Below are 17,417 nucleotides of genomic sequence, written 5' to 3' on the forward strand. Positions count from 1 at the left end.
TCTTTAAAACCAGAAACCAGCATTCTGCTTATTACAGCACTGATGATGCATAAGCTGGTCTGGGATTCAGGGAACCTAATCAGTCTTGACATGCCTACCCAGAAGAATCTGGGGTCGGGTGCTAAGAGTGGATGTGACTGAGCATATGTTATTGAATGTGGAATTGTCCCTTTCTGGGCCTCAGGTTGTGTATCTGTGAGACACTGTTATTGGGTCCGAATGAGAGAATACTTTGTCCGAGGCACCAGCATCTACAGAGGATGGGCAGGGAGCATCTGTGAATGACACAGACCCCATGAGAAGGTAGTAGGGAGCAGTGGGGACTGTGACAAATTGGAGGGTGTATATGTCCCTTGTGAGCAGCCATTGCTCACCCCAGCCTGCAGTTGTTCTGCAGGAACGTGGATGCCGTATTGCCAGGTTTTCTCATGTTTCTAGAGACACTGGAAAGCTGCATTTTTAGGCAGATACTCCCAAGTTTTAAACTATCACCAACTGTGGCCTAAACAGCATGTTTGTGGTTTGTGCATGTTTGTGCTCTGCTAAAGGGAAACCCTGATGACCAGGGTGATGACTTCTCCCGAGGCTTTCCCTGCTTGGCCCTGTGTCTTGCCTGCCTTCCCTCCTCCGATCCTGTTCACACACACACTGAGCTCCAGGCTACCTCAGTCCTGGCCCTGCTTGCTTTTTCCCCAGCGTGCCCTGTGCTTTCTTCCCTCCACACCTGTGCCCTTAACCCTACCCGCTGCTTGGAAGGCCCTTGCTCCTGGCTCCTTCTCATTAAAGGTCTTACCTGCTCTGAGCAGGCGTCTTGTCTGTCACTGAATCTGCTGCCGCGTAGGCTCCGCGTCCACGTCTAAAATGAGAGGTGTTTACACAAAGGCCGTTTCATGAGAGCTCTGTCTCTGCAGCCCGTTCTCAGTCGGCACACAGGTGAAGGGGCTGGGCTTACCCTTGGGCAGTTGACTCTGTGGTCATATCTGAGCGAGTGGGTGGAGAGTGATCCCCGAGCGTGAAGGGCCAGCACTGCATGGAGTACAATTACAAGAGGCCCCTGCCCTTCTGGTTTTTCCGGTGTACAGTGTCTTGGCCGGGCCACTGTGCTTTTTAAGGCTCATTAGAGCCTCTGAAAAGGTTTCCAGAAACTTTCTGTCCTCATTGGTGGTGGCATTAGTTCAGCTGAATTGAATGGGGCCTTGTCATGGTTCTTGTCTGGCCTATCCTTTCTTTTCTTCATTCAAGAAGTATTTATTAAGCCCCTTCTCTGGCTCAGACATCATGCTAGCTCTGGGGATATACAAAACCTAGATAGCCTCTGTCACGCTGGAGCTTTACAGTCCAGCAGGAGAGACAGATTTTGATTAAGCTTACAAACAAGTGTACTGTCTCAAGTCTTATATGTGCTCTAAAAGGAAGGAGTAGTGTTTGGTGAGAGGATTTAACCTGGAAGTGATGGGGGTGACGAGTGATGAATAGGAAGGACTCCCCTAGTGGTCCATGTTGTGACAACACATGGGCTAGAGAATGTGGAGTTGACTTAGTGTTGATGCAGCTGGAGATATTTCTTTGCAACTTTCTTAAACTCGCTTTTGCTGAATGAGTGCAAGTAATGGAACATTGAGTCAGAAGAATCAGCAGGACCTCCAGGCAGGGCGGCTGAGGACCCCTCCAGACAGTGGGTCACCCTGGGCAAGTCGTTTTACCCCATTTAGAAAACAGTGAGTGTAGGTCCCACTCGGGAGGCCCGTGGTGAGGATGGGGAGAAGATAGATTTAAAGCGCCCATCAAGTGCTTAACAGGTTGCAGTCTGGCCCTCAGAGCTGTTTGGTTTGGTCTTCACAGTGTTTGAAAGAAAATTTTATGACTCGCCAACTTTAACATTTGGGAAGTTTCACATGAAAGTCCAGATTTCAGGATGGTCTTGGAACAGTCAGAAGATCTGGTCCCAGTTGTGCATATGTTCCTGCAGGAAGCTCCTCAGAAGCCACCCCCATCATATGACCATGTGTCTGCCGTCAGATTAGCCCAGTCTGCCCCCACCCAGCCTGCCGCTAACTCATACTACATTTATGTTAATAACAGACCGGAATGGAGTGGGTTCCTTTGGACTTTGTTTTGTCACATGATTTCCAGAGCCCAAGATAACTGCTAATGGCTCATTGCAGAATGTTTATAAGACCCTGTAAGACCCTCGCTGCTGAAGTTACACTTGGTGTTCCAAGAGGTGGACCCAGAGATTGTTGGGGTGCTTCGGTTTGCAGGGGTTTTTTATTGCAATTCATTGATGTGCAGTTGCAGGAAATAATACAGAGAGATCCCTTACCCTTTCCCTGGTTTTCCCCCAGTGGTGACATCTTGCAAAACACTAGTACAGTGTCACAAGCAGGATATTGACATTGTTACATGGGGGATTTGCAATTGGAGCAAAAGCAAATTGCAGGAAGTTACTGGTGACCTCTCAGCTTAGGATACCCACTTTAGTTGAACCCTGTAATTGGCGGGATTGTCTAGGAGATCTGTTCTTTTTCCCAATGGCCTCCCCTTGGGATGGGTTTCTGCCTCCACTGTGATAAATGCATGGCGCTCGTGTGGTGGACGCCTGAACTGAAAATGAGATTCTTTTGAGTGAGGAAGGAATTGCCAGCCCAAGTGAAAGTGTCAGCCTTCTACTTCCGGTTATTGCCTTTCCCTGGGTGCAAAGTCGAAGTTTGTCTATTCTGATGACTGCAGTTGAAATTCGGGAAGAGTTTATCTCATCTATGACTTGTTTGACAATAGTCCTGGTAAGATTTATCTTCCTTCCCTCTGAGCAAGAACTGTCTCCTATTGTTTCCTGCCTAACTCGGATGTGGTTTGATCATGCTTGTTTTAAGTTTCTTGGTCTTTTTTAACCTACTTTCTCCTTCCCGTAATTTGTAGATAAGTTACTGGTATTGCTTCATTTTACCAGCAGACATTTCACAAAACCAAACCAAAATTGAAGAGAGAGAAGCAGAGGGGAGAGTAGAGTTATTTGAAAAGTCTGTAATTTAGGGTTAAAATGAAAACACATCAGCATGGTTAGATAAATGTCTAATTGAAATTCATCTGTGCATTCAAATCATATGGTTCCTGCTAAGGGATAATTCTTGCTATAATTTTAATGCAGAGCAGATAGTATTTCTTGTCGGGGGAAGCAGAGTAAGAGAACACTCATTCTGAAACTGCTAACATCTCATTATTTTTGCAAAATGAACATACAGATTAGATTATGGGATATGCATCATTACCTGTAGGTACTTTTTTGTTTTTGAAGGGACTTTTTTCATCCTCTGTTTCTGTGGAATCGCTTCCTTGGTTTTTGCATTCATTCATCCATTCCCTGAGTGAAGATGCACCGGTGCCCAGGAAAGACACGACCCCTGCCCTCACTGGGCTTCCCAGCCCCCCCTAGAGGACAGGGGACGGTGTCTTAGAGACATCTGCATCGCCTGTGCTGTCCTGGGACTGGCCGGAGATGCTCGGGGGCTCACAGCAGGCACAAATGACTCAGTGGGTGAACTGGCGGTGGGGTCACAAGGGCTCCCGTGATGTCCTTCATGACTCTTAGAACCTGACCCTCACATGCCACCTTCTCTTTGCTCGGAGGAAGAGCAGGGAGGGAGTGGCAGAGAGGTTGCTTTTGGTGCTGTTCCACATTCTGTCTGGGGCAGTGGGCTCTGCAGCCAGGCTGCCTGGGCACCTCACATCCTGGCTCCTCGTCTTACTAGGTGTGTCCCGGGGCAGGCTAGTCCACCTCTCCGGGCCTCAGTGTCCTCACCTCTCCAATTAGAATCACAACAGTGGGTTTGCAGAGAGGATTAAATGCAGCATAACTTTCTTATTCCAAAGTCTGGCAGACATCACAGCCTAAATAGCAGATGTTAGCTTCAGAAAGGTCTTAGTTTCTGAGGCTTTGGAACAACCCTGCATCCCCTGTTAGGGACCTCCCTTCTTGGGATGATTAACACAGAGGCACACTTAGTGTGCCCCAAAGGGAGGTGTCCTGTGACCAGTCACAAGGACGCAGAGGGTCAAGTGTAGCAGCCATGACGACAGCAGTGACGGCACCGGTTGTGAACGTTGCTGTGTAGTGCCAGCAGCCGAGCCTCTGTGTGCAGCTGGGCCTCCACCTCGGCTGGCCCCAGATTCTACTCTGGAAAGTGCAAATTCTTAGCCAGCCAACATGCATTCACGTGGTTGGCTGGCTCTGAATTCAGAGTGGGGACAGAATTCTGGGGCAGAATAGGCTTGTTTGTCCCCAAATGAGAACATCTGACGTCTCTCTATAGGCACCAGTTCAGCCGGTTGGGATGGTCTCCAGGTGATTCTTGGGGGATCCAGAAGGGTGAGTGCACACTCAAAATGTTAGCCACCAGTTCTCCCCGCGACACCTGTCCTTCCTGGGAGCTGGACCCTCTGCTGGCAGAAGACTCTGCTGGGGCATAGTGTGTGGAGCTGGCAGCTAAGAAAGTAGCAGCCTGGCTTCTCTGGCTTCTGTGTTTGCAGAAGCAGAGAGTTCATCATTGGCTTGGGTCCCCGGGTTGCCAGTGCACGGCTGGCTTTCCAAACCGGGCTTGAATCAGACGGCAGCAGAGCCCCCCGAGAATTTAATGCATCGGGCACAATAGCCCTCTGCGGCTGGGATTAGAGTTCCCCCATATCTTTCGGTGCCCCTGACCTTACCTGTGACCCCCGGGGTAACCAAAGCTGGTTCCAGAGCACACATCTTCTTCCTGAAAGTCGTAATCGGCTTCCGGGAGGGGGTTGATCGGGAACGCCAAAGGGAAAAAATAGACTTGTATAAATCAAGGGCCTTAGCTGGCACAGTTGCAAGCATTTCCACAAAGAACTAGAACTTGTGTGTATTCTCCCTTTTTGCGGGGCCGTTGTGATCTAGCCCATCATCCCTCAATGGGGTTATAGCTCCCAGGCACCCCTGCTGCCTGCAGAGCCCTGTGTGTGGCAGTGCTGGCTCGCAGGCCATGGGGATTTGACAGAATCAGAGAGAATCCAGGGTGCAGCACATTCCACATAGGAACCGTCGCCTCTCCCTTCCTCCTGTGTGGAAGTGGGGGGCTGCACAGCTGATGGAAGCCCTGCGGCGTGGAGGCTCACAGAGGCGTGGCCTGTAGCCAGGGCCACCGGTGACTGACCTGTGGGGCTGAGGGGCTGGTCCTGGTCCAGGGAGCAGAGGAGGGCCAGGGATTCTCGGGATGGCCACAGCCTGGAGGAGCTGACAGGGCAAAACACAGTGGGTAATGCAGGGGTGGGCACGGAGAAGGTTCTGTGACTCAGGCCTGAGCTGCTGGCTTTTCTGTCTGCCCAGCAGCATGACACAGAACAGACTGGGGCAGCCACCAGGCAGGAGACCGCCCAGAGGGGGCTTGGAGGCGGGAGGCAGTGTCACGCCCGGCTGAATGGAGACCTCCCCTAGTCTGCATTGAGCCATTGGTGGCTTCTTCCAGGTCTCGCCTGAAATCAGGAAAATCAAGGGTGGGGACAGGAAAAGGAGGCACCCACCACTTCTGCTGTCTGTGCCCTGGGGCTTTGTGAGTTTTATCCGTGGCCAGGTCCCTTAGGGCATTTGAGTTTTTTAACTAGACTTTGAGTTCCTTGAAGCTGGGACAGCATTATTTATTCATCTGTTCAATACATAATTACTGGGTGTGTACCAGGCAGTGTTCTAGGACTAGAGAGACACCATGAACAAAACAAAGACCCTCTGACTTCCGGGAGCTTCTCTCGTAGTGGGAAGAGAGAGAGACAGGAACCCATAAAACTATTAATGAACAGCAGAGCATGTTCTGATGTGAGATGTGCTCTGGAAGAGCAGCTATAGTGAAGCAGAGGAGGGAGGGGGGCTGTGCTAGGAGGCTTGGGAGGGGTGCACTTCTCCATAGGGGAAGGTGACATTAGAGCGTAGATTGCATTGGGGCCAGAAAGAACAGCCAGTGCGGAGGCCCTGAGGCAGGAGTGTGCCTGGTGTGTCAGAACCAGCAAAGAGCAGCAGCGTGGTGAGGCAGAGTGTGGTGGGGGATGAGGTGGGGGGTGGGGAATGAGAGTCCGAAGCAGGTGGTGCCTTTCATGCCATTGGAGGACTCAGGAGTTTACGCTGGGGGAAGTGGGAACATCCTAACCTCAGGGTCCACAGTGTTTGGCATGCAAGACAACTTCAGTTGTCTTGAAATAATGAATCTCAACAGGGACGGCAAGCACCATATCTCTAAGGAGCAAGGAAATCCCATCCTGGTCAGGGCCAAAGTCCTGCATCCAGGAAACTGGGTTTTGCTCGGGGGGTGGGGGGGTGCTTCACCCGACAGGCGGCTGGTGGGGGGCCGCACATGGGTTAAGAATAGGGCCACTCCGGTCACTCACTGCCCAACCTAGGACACGTCAGCATGGCGGGTGGGTGTAACTCTCATCCTGGAGGACGGACAGTGTGGTTGCCCCCGTGAGTTCTGAGTCCTGGCTGGCCTGAGATTGACTGCCCGCTGACCACTTGCTGCGATGCTCATAACCTCAGGGGACCCCCCCCCCCGGGAACCTCTAGCCAGGTATGGGGGCAGAATCTTGAAAGCTTCATGAGCAAAGAAAAAAAAAAATCTGAAAGGGCTTTATTCGGGCCATCGGTATTGTTCTGGGTGAAACTTGGACTATGGATGGTCCGTCCCTAGCAGGAGCAGCGTCCCTCTGTCAGGCACTGACCGCATGCCAGGCTGGTTGGCGTGCTTGCTCTCCCTCCTCCCCCACCACGGTATTTTGGGAGCACCCACCCATTCCAGGCTGGCACGGTGCTGCCCTCAGGGGCTGCAGGACAAGCAAGATGGACAGACGAGGTCCCTGTCCTGACATCCTGGTGGGGAAACAGATGGTAAACAAGCATGTCAACACAGATTTAAGGTTTGCGTCTGGGAAGACATGGAAAACAGCTTTGGGAGATGACGGTGAGGGAGGTGAGGTGACACTGGATCTGAGGACGAAGGATGAGGAGCTCATCTTGATGAGAGTGGGGTGGTGGTGAGGGTTGGGATGCACAAGGCACGGAAAATGGTGGACCAGCGACCTCGATGGTTATGAACTGGCTATCTGGGATCGGAAGAGGGGCCAGAAGGCAAGCAACGTACTGGGTCAGCGGGGGGTGGGGGACATGTTCACTTTACAGACGAGGAGCACGCCCATTCGCCTCCTTTACCATCTCATTTTAGGCTCCTAATAACCCATGGAGGTAGTGTCATCATCACATTCTCTGCATGAGGAAGCCATCGCTAACTTAACAGGGTTAAGGGGTCATTCGGTCATCCCCCAATTGTGCAGGACTGCACGCGTCCAGCCCCAAGTCCCCAGGCTATTTCTACTTCGTGCTCTTCTGCCACCATCCCCAACGATGGTCTCCAGGTTAGCGTGAGATGTGGGGTTCTGGACCGAACATTTCAGGTCACTGAGAGTCACCACTATTTCATAGTTCATTATGTTTTTTTAGAGGACAAGATTAAAATACTCCTCCTAAAGAAATACCAACTAAGTGCTTGGTTTGTCACTGTTTAATCAGAGTACAAGATATTTTATTTTGCATGAGCGTTGAACATGCCTCTTCAATCATAAATATCTTGGGATTAATTCATCCTACAAGCATTCATTAGTTCTTGATGGAGTGCCAGATGCAGCATCAGAGGGACAGACTAGGCAATGCTAGATGTTGAGAGGGACAGAAAAGATGACCAGGGATGGGGAAGGACAGGGGATGAGGCTGGTCTCCTACAGACCCAGCAGCACCCTGAGGCTGCTTTCTAAGAAGTCCCAACACCATCTTGACGTGACCTGCGGGTCCCCACAGAGTCTGAGCACCAGCTGTGTGCAGCGCAAGGCGTCTGAGCTCCGAGAGGGCTCCGATTCCAGATAAATGCGCACTGCTTTGGGTTATGCCTTGGCCGCCACAACACTCCCTGATAATTGGCCGATCGTGGGGAAGAAAGCCACGCTCCTCTTGTTAATGGAAGTGGCCTGTTACCTCTTCATGTTTCCCCCGCCACGGGTTTTATTTTCGCCATTAAGCTCAGCTGTGTTGCCCAGTCACCTCGCTGATGTGGCTGCAGTTGTGCATTCTGGACACGTGTGTGGGCTTTGGCTCAGCAGCCCCATGTCACTCAGGGTTTGGCATGTAGCACACGCACCCATACATCACCCAGGAGTGTATTCTGTCTGATGTTTGCTTGCTGATCACCTCGTTCTGGAATGAGCATAGGCTCGCTTGGCAGCAATTAGCAGCCCTGCTTCCCTGCAAAGCCAGATGCCAAGCTTGTGCTGCAGTGCCATTGGTTACGGTTGGCATAAACCTGGGTCACCGTGACCCCTGTGACATTTGGAGCTCTGTGCATGTGAGACAGAAATGGGAAATAATTACACACTGTGCTCGTCCATAATGCCTGTCAGGTCAGAGGGCCACCCAGTGAGTGATGTGATGTGTGGACTGTCCCCAAGCAGGGCTACCTGCTCCTCCGGGCAGTGTGACCCGGGTATGGCAGGGCCTTTACATCCACCCTTCAGGGGCCTGGGCTCACATGGGGAGGCTCGGCAGGTGCTTGTGGGAGGGAGTGAACACTTGAGTGGGGCAGCAGAATGGTTGAGCACATGGGGAGCGCTGAAGCTACACTTCCCAGGTTCAAACCGCTGCCTCTCATGAGCAGTGACCTAGGGCAAGTCCCTCGCCCTTGGCAGCTCCCTCCCGCTTCTGTTGCTTGCAGGATAAAGTGAGTCAATATATGTCAAGTGCCCAGAGCAGCGCTGGGCACATTGCACATGCTCACTGGGTGTTAGCCATGGTTGTTATCATTACCTGAAAAAAATAACAAGAAAGCGCGTTGCTACCTCTGGGCACCTCACAGGAGCCCTGCGGGGAAGTGCCAGTGTGAGACCCATTTGATACACATGGAAACTGAGGCCCGTAGAGGAGAAAGCAGCAAGCAGGGTGCGTGGGACAGCGAGCCGGACTCCGACTTCTCCAGCGCCCCATGGATCCCACCCTGCCTTTGCGCCAAACACCCTGCAGGCCCAGAGGCTGGAGGTCAGGGAGGGGGGCCAGGGGCCCAGGAGCACTTTGGGGAGGTGAGTCTAACCCACTCACAAACCAGAAAGCCAGCGAATGGTAAGTTGCTAGTTTGATTGGTTTTTAAAAGTTAGCCCCCCTCCCCTGCTATCTCTTCCAGCCTAGTGATCTGTTTGCCGGGGCGGGGATGGGAGGGCAATATTCGAAGGTGAATAAATATTTCTAGAGTGCCCCTTTGTGGCAGGCGTCATGCCAGCAGTTTTGCCTTCAGCATCTTACTTCAGCCCCATGGCAGCGTGTGATGGAGTTGCCATTGTCCCTGTTTTTCAGAAGGGGGAACTGAGGCTCATTTGGTCAGGTTCGTTGCTCTCTTGGCCAGCAAGCGGGTCTGAGATCTGTGCTCAGATCTGCCCTTACGCTGCACATGTTTTTGTTAGCATCATGACCTGCCTCCTTCCTTAGGGGAAAACTTGTCTCCTAGTTCTCAAGTCCCTTAGAAAGCTGTTTGAGCAAAAGGATTCTAGTTGCTTCCTCAGACGGTGAGCAGGCTAGGCCTGGGAAAGCCTGCAAGGTGAGCTCTCTTAGCTTGACCATTGTGACAGCTCCCACAAATCCAGACAGAATTCCGGGCCATGTCACCTGCCCTTTCCCTTACCTGCCCCTTCCAGCCACCAGTCTCTTTCTCCCTCCTCTTCTTCTCAGTCAGGAGTCTGCCTGGGTGGCCTGCCTCTTGACTCCATGCTGCCTTCTCCCTTCCCCTCTGCAGCACTGAGTGGCACCAGGAAACCCACTCAGCAGGTTGTATGTGCCAAGGCAGGGGCCACAAACAGCTTTTCCCAGGCCGTGAGCATCACGAACTCCTTCTTGAACAACTGGCTGGAGAGGCCACCCGACTGGCTCAGCACCACCCACTGCTGCTACCTGGGAGCTGGCCAAGCACACTGTGTCCCAGGGCACCACCTCTGTCACCACATGCACCAGCTCCAGGTGGTCCTGGCCTTGACAGAAATAAAGGTGACTGTCCAGAGCTCTGAGCTGGCCTTCTAACCATTCTCCTCTCCTCCCGTGTATTCCGGTGACCTGCTAACACTCAAGACTCAGACCAGTCATTTCCTTTGCCACAAAGGCTTCCAAAACTCCCCCACCCACCTGTCCCTGTCCTGGCATAGTTCCCCACTCCTTCCTCTGTGCCCGCAGTGTCCTCTGTCTCCTAGTGTCCATGTGGGATGCACAGCAGTACATCACGGCTCCTGGCTGGACTGTGAGCTCCTAGCCCAGCGCCTGGTGCTTAGTCAGGGCTCAGCCCCCTGGCAACTGCCGCAAAGCCAGCTTCTCAAGCTGTCTGATTTGCTCCTAGCTTATATTTAGGGCATAATGACGATCTGAATTTATTGGAAATCCTCTAGCAGACGTTTTTTTAAATCGAGGGATAACATGAGTAAAGTGTATAAAAGTGCAGTAATCTTCGCTGTACTGCTTGATGGCTTTGTACCTATGATTACATTAATGTGTGCAGGCGTCTCCCACTTTTCAAAAGTTTGCTTGAGGCTGCTTCTCTGTTACCGAAGACCATTTTGCAAAAGACTGAAAGAAATCTAAAGAGGAGTTTCACTTTTACGAAAAAAAGGTGAAAAGTGAAAATAAGGTACAGTGTTGGTTTTGCAGCAGCTGTTACAGAGGCAGTGCACACCCCAAGCAGCGGGAGCGGCCTCACCAAGCTTCTTCCCGGGAACCACACTCAGCACTTCAGCGTCAAACCCCATAGCTTTCTACTGTGTCTGTGAGCATCTGTGTTTTATCACCATTTATCTTGCATATCTGTTAGCAAGATGTGTCCTAAGGCGATTGCTTCTTGCTTTGCACAGTCCTGGCTTACAGAAGGTTTCATGGGAATGCTCTACTTTCAGATTGCGAGGGAAGCTTGTAATTCAGGTCAAGATAGAAAACATCTCTGGCATCCCATGCAGCTCCTTCTCAGTCTGTAACCAGCACCCCAGCCCCTCCCCCCAGCTAATCACCACTCTTTCAGAGGTGCCGTTTTTTAAAGTTTTTTTTTTTAAATTGTGGTGAAATACCTATAACAAATAATGTTTACAATGGATTAACCATTTTTAAGTATACAATTCAGTGGCATTAGATACATTCTTTAAAGGTATTCTTTACATTTTAATGGCACTGGTAATACTTTCTTGGGGTAAAACAACTGAATGATACAGAAGTGACTAGAGTAGAAAGTGAAAGTTCCCCCAACCTCAGTATCTTCCTCAAAAGGAACCACTGTTTTCAGTTTGTGTACCCTTCCAGACCTTGCTCTGTGTACTGTTCATGCAAATATCTATCAACACAGGAAAACATGGTGTATATGTACATGTTTTAAGTTGATAGTTTTGTTTTTTAACTGTGAACGGAATCCTCGATTGATTGATTGCAACTTGGTCCGGTCTGCGTCAGGGTCTTTCAAAGGGCTGCACCCAGAACTAGTGGAGGACATTCCGTTTGACGTCTGTGGCATTGGTGATACTGCTTCTCCGTTTCCACTCAGATGCCCGGGCCTTGCATGTTTCCGTCCTTCCTCCTGACCCCTTGCCGCTGACCCCTCTCACTGTCCTTGCAGAACCTGTTCTCAGATCCCACAGCCCCTGAAAGGCCTTAGTTATCGCTGACCCCTGGGGAGTCACCTTTTCGAGTATTTAACTTTGAAGCAAGGACCAAAGGTTGGAGGCATGAAGGCTGGCGGAAGGCGTTGCTGGCCTTGGGCTGCCTCTGACCCCAGAAGCCAGCCTGAACGTCCCAGCCACAGAGCCCAAGGCTCCCCTCCTGCATCCCCCACTCCGGTACCCGGCAGGATCTCTGGAGTCAGCAAGGAGGGCCCCGAGTCTCCAAGCCTCCTGCAGCTCAGGCTCCAGGGCCTCCGGAGGTGAGCCCTTTGTGAAACCCGAGCCTGCGGCCTTTGGGAAACCTAGACCTTATTTGCAGAAGGCTTTTCTCTGAGGCATGCGTGGTGTGCTTTCTTTATGAGAAGATAAACCCAAAGGCCTTCTGATTTTTTACTCTGAAGTGAGCTTTCCCATTTCTTCTGGTTGATTCCATTGTGCTGGCTCTTCTACTAAGCGCAACTCCTGAGGTGTTAGGCTCCTTTCTTCATCCCCCCTCCCTTTTCTTCTTGTTCTCTCCATCACGTTGGATGTGTTATGATACAGGCCACCATTCAGCAGCCTGTCAAGGCTTGCCCTGCTCCAGGTTCCTGGTTTAGTGGGAGAGCACAGAGGGGTGTGAGATGGCCCTTCTCCTGGGGGCTTTTCATCTGGAACATCTGAGGTTGTCCAGTGTAACACAGAGATTCCTGGGGGGCTAGCAGCCAAAAGACTCTTGATGAGAAGCAGCAGAAATGATCAGGAATGCCTGCCCACATTTCCCAGCCACACCATATCAGCTTCTCCATGATAACTATGGGATCTTGATGTTGTTAATATTAACAACAACAACAACAAAATATCAGGCTTTTTAAATATAGAAGAAAAGAGGGGGAAATAAAGTCTGTAACTCCAGTGTCCACATGATCCCTGTTGAATTTTTTTATAAGTTAACATGCATACATGATTAGAAATTTCAAACCAAACAGAAAGGTATAGAAATGAAAAACTCTTAAGTGTACTTCTGTGGGTGTGCACACACAGTACCACCTGCCTTCTTTCTTTCCCCAAACATGAAATGCTAATATATTCTTATGCAACTTTCCAGGAAAAGTTGTGTTTATACCATCATAAAGCTTTACCCAAAAGGGACTCTGCTTTGTTTCCTGTTCTTGCTTTTTTATCCCAGGGCTGTTTCCGCATCAGCATTATCTAGATATAAAAAGTCCTCAGTCTTTTTAACATCTATGTGGATTCCTACTCTATGGACAGACCATAATTACCTAATCACTCCCCTGTTGATGGGCATTTAGGTTATTTCCAGCTATTTACTGGGTAGGTTGCATTTTAAAGGTTTGAAATGTCCCTGGTAAGCATCCTTCCCCCCTCCCTCCCCAACACCTGATCATGGAGAAAAGCAGACCCCTTGGAAAGTTTTTGAATTCATTTTCACAGTTGACTTTTTTTTTTTAGTATAGTATAGTCAGGGAAAGGAAGGTAACTGTTGTTTGCTTAGTGCATTGCCAGGCTCTGAAGGAACTTTCTATCCCTGATTTCCTTTAGTTCTAGGAAGCCAGAATTGCCCCATGTTTTATTAGACAAGTAGCCAGAAGCTCAGAGAGGCCCCACCGCTCATGTAGGGTTCAGCTGGGGTTCACACCGCTCTGACCAGCCCTGGACCCGGTGCACTCTGCTCCGCTTCCCTTAGTGCTGCTGGTTGTTCTGTACATCTCAGTCTGTACAGAGCTCAGGGAGAGGTTTCTACATCTATCCATGTGAATTTCTGCTCTCAGCTTCTAACTGAGTGGTGTTTTGCTCTGCGTTTGGTCTCAGTTTCCTGCTTCTGAAAAGCTTTGAGTATGGTATGCTCTAAAATTCACTGGGAGTAAGTGGTGATCAGAGGAAACAGTCACTTCATCTTGGTGCCCTAACTTAGCACGTTTGGGTCCTTTAGGAGAGGATGAGGGGGGCATCCGGGGCTGTGTTCAATCTCACAGCGTCCTAAGTGGGCTCTGATTGATGCTGTCTGTCAAGTGGTGCGTGCCTGGAACGCTCCCGTCTCTGGGCTCTTGGTTATTGGCATCTGTAATGCACTATCTGGGTTTCTTGGACAGTAGAGTCACGTCTCAATTTATCTGTCATTTTTGTGGATGAATAATCCAAAGTAGGTAAATAAAAATTAATGTCTGGATTTAGATGCTAATTTAACTTTCAATTAGGTTTTGTTTTGAGTGTTATTGAAATTGATCTTTGTTCTTGGAGCACATTCCACTTATTGGCAAGGTACGGTGGTCCCCAGAACACAGTTGGTGGTTGTTTGGGGTAAATTCATAAGATGGATAGACCATATCAAGATAATGGAAAAGTTTACTTTAAAACTTTTCTGTTTTTCAATGACAGAATGATGTCGGAATATCATCCAGACTCTGGAGAAGAACACTTCAATCAGAATCCTGCCCCAAACAAATCAGGGACAATTTTGTGTGTGTGTGTGTGTGTGTGTGTGTGTGGTCTTTGCTACTTTCTAGACCTGGTTCATTTGCATGTAAATACTTTTTGAAGAGCACTAAACATGGAACTAAGTTTGAGCTCCTGGTGAAGCACTATTATTTTAGAAAGAGCTTGGGCTTTGGGATTGGGCAAGCTTCAATTCAAATTCTGACTCTGCAGCTCAGTGGCTGTGTGACATTGGGCAAGTCACTTAACCCTTCTGAGCCTCATTTCTCATCTGTAAAATGGGACTGATAATCCCTACATCTCATGGTTGCTATAAGGACTGAGATACAGCCATGTTTTCCACAATGCAGGATATGAACCATGGTGACACACAGGTCTTTTTCATTTCTCTTAGAAGCCTTCCGACTTTTCAGGGGAAAACATCTTCCTTGGGGGCAGGCTTCCTTTGGGGATGAGCTTTAACTTATCACTCATACTTGCCAGGCTCCCCTTCTAAAGAAAGCCAGCATTTGGTTACGTCCAATACACCTTGCTTTTTCTTTTCTATTTTTTATTGTTATATTAGCAAGATACACTGGTGTTCCATTTCTGTTGTGATATACAGTTCCTTTTAAAATAAATGTATTCAAATTAGAAGTCAATAGTGTGCTGTGGTTAAGACATAAATTGTGCAGATGGTAAGTGGTTTTGAATCCCAGCTTTGCCACCTCCTGGCTGTGTGGCCTTGGGCGGTCACATAACATTTCTGAACCTCAGTTTTCTCATCTGAGCATAACACGGGCATAACAACAGTACTATTTTGTGGGGTTTTTGTAAACTTTAAGTGAGATAATATAGTCAGAGCCCTTAGAACAGCATCGGGTACATAGAAAGTACCATAAAAGTATTGAAAGTGTGTTTCTGACCTTTGGCAAGCAGGGAGCTGGTGTGGGTTAAGTGCAGAGTGACTTAGGGCTGTGGGCAATAAATGGTAGCTGGTGCTATGGTTTAGATTATTTAATAGTGATGATGTTAATAATAGTCATAATAATCAACGAGGAGGTAGAACTTGTTGTATTGAAAGGAATTTCTTGGGGCAGAAACTCTCGGGAAGCTTGATAGGAGCCAGTGAGATTGCAACGTTCAAATCCGTCTGTTACCTTGGTTCGACTTTCCAGGCCAAGCCCAGCATTCGGTGCTTCATTAAACCCACCGAGACGCTAGAGCGGTCCCTTGAGATGAACAAGCACAAGGGCAAGAGGCGGGTGCAAAAGAGACCCAACTACAAAAACGTTGGGGAGGAAGAAGATGAGGAGAAAGGGCCCACCGAGGATGCCCAAGAAGACGCCGAGAAGGCTAAAGGTACAGAGGGTGGTTCAAAAGGCACCAAGACGAGTGGGGAGAGTGAAGGTGAGTTGCGCCCGTGAACGCCGACCTGACAGCCAGGCTGTCCTCTGTGTCTGGTCCCCCTTGTGTGTCAGTGGGTGCAGCTGTCATTCCACGCACCGGTGTACCTCATTCTACACAGCCAGCCACTGGGAAGCAGCTGTGGGCAGATCTAGTTCAAGGCCTGCCCTCGTCGGATGGGTGGCTTGGAGCAAGGCCCTTTACTTTTAGCCCCGTGTCTCCGTTTCCCCATCTGTCAAAAGAGGCTAACAAATAGTATTTACTTTGTTATTAAGAGAATTAAACAGGTTAATACATGTAATATGCTCAGAGCAGTGCCTGGCACATGTCATAAGTATCTCCTGCTACTGTTACTACTGTTATTATTGTCATCTTTATCATTACTGCTGTTCTTATTACTCCTGATAACCCGGGATTATGATTTTTGACAGAAGTCATTATTTCCAGTGCACTGCAGGAAGAAAAATGGCCCATGTTTAACGAAATTAGGTGCTTTTAATAAGATTATGGGTTTTTGGCATCAAATGATCAAATATAATCCCCTAGATTCTTACATTAAGATTTTTTTCAAGCCCTCATCTGTTTAGAGTGAGGTACACTTGTGTTTGGTGCCTATGTGCTCAATAAACAGAATCGTTTTGTCCTCTTTTCTGCCCTTGTCAGGAACGATTCTGGTTTATTTTTCACCTCCCTCTCGTTGAGATGCTAACACCTCCTCCATCTGGAGAGTGTTGTCTGCTCTGGGATGAAGCAAGCTTGAACTGTCCAGCTGCTTGTGTCACGGGCCAGGCTCACAGCCACACAGATGGGGTCTCTGGCCATGGCCCTGGACACTCAGGGTGGAGGAGGTGATGGGATCAAGTGGGGTAGGGGCTCTGCTCGCCAGAGGGGAGCTCCCACCACACCTCTTGGGACAGACACAGGCTCTCCTCCCCTCCCAGCTGTGTTCTGCTGGGGGTGTGGGGAGCATTTCCTGCGAGCCATCCTCCTGGGTCCTGGGCTAGCAGTGGCTGCTCTGTAGTCAGCTCCCCAGCCCGTCAGCCCGAACTGTGTGCATCCAGGGCCTCTGAAGCTGGAAAACAGAGCAGCTCAGTAAATCAGTGACTGAGAACGCATTTGTTTTGGGGAGTTTGCTACAATTGGGCAGCCAAACCCCACCCCATCCCCACCCTGCTGGCCCCATTCTGATTTTCTTGGCAGTTCTCAGCGAATGCCACGATCACATTTCGATAAGTATAACCAGTGTCTCCCCAGTGCCACCAGCCCTCTTTTTAAGGCTGAGATCTCTAGTACGCTTTTATTTCTGTTCAAAGCGTGCAGTAAGCATCTTGGTTTAGGAATTCCTTTTTGGCTTGTGACAAAATGTCACAAGAAATGTCTCTTTGGTCGGGAGGTGAGGGGCAGACACAAGGTAAGCCATATGTGTTTGCTTATTTGGATCGTTTTGACTTGGGAGAAAATTTTTTTTCTAACTTGGGAGAAAATTGTCTGCTTAAACCCCTGGGTTTAGCCGTAGTGTAGCCATACGGGGCGGGGTGGGGGGGAGATGGACGACTTCACCCCATTTTGCACCCTGTGTTCTCATCAATTTTGTTTTGGAAAGATGCTACCTCTTTTGTTCCAGTCCTTTTAAGGGCTGCTGTCTAACCAGGCCGGGGCCGTGACTAACCGTGGTGTGGACAAGGGCAGGATTGGCCTCAAACACACAATCAAATGACTCAGCCAGGCGGCCCAGTCCTGGCGCATAGGGGCTTCAGAGGTTCAGCAAGGCTGCCGTCCCAGCTCCCAGGTTGGGGTCAGGGGAAGGACTCCCCCCAGGCTGGGCCCACCTGCCCTGTGCAGGGGGCACGGGGAGAAATGCTCACCAGCCTCCAAAA

The 17,417-nt window shown here is 49.7% G+C and overlaps 1 protein-coding gene across 10 annotated transcripts in view; it reads left to right on the forward strand.

The window, feature by feature from the left end:
- CLEC16A (C-type lectin domain containing 16A) overlaps positions 1 to 17,417 on the forward strand; it is a 210,485-nt gene that overhangs the window by 40,040 nt on the left and 153,028 nt on the right. For 6 of the 10 annotated variants that reach the window (XR_010836636.1, XM_059036137.2, XM_059036134.2 and 3 more), the window contains one exon: positions 15,312 to 15,543. Coding sequence is in view for 9 of the 10 variants with exons in the window: in XM_059036137.2 (XP_058892120.1) it covers positions 15,312 to 15,543 (232 nt within the window). In the remaining variant the exon portion in view is untranslated. The remainder of the gene's footprint in view (positions 1 to 15,311; positions 15,544 to 17,417) is intronic. The other 4 variants (XM_067013946.1, XM_059036135.2, XM_067013943.1 and 1 more) reach the window with 1 other exon arrangement.

The sequence above is a fragment of the Kogia breviceps genome, chromosome 14, assembly GCF_026419965.1.
Source record: "Kogia breviceps isolate mKogBre1 chromosome 14, mKogBre1 haplotype 1, whole genome shotgun sequence".
In the NCBI taxonomy this organism is placed as follows: Eukaryota; Metazoa; Chordata; class Mammalia; order Artiodactyla; family Physeteridae; genus Kogia; species Kogia breviceps.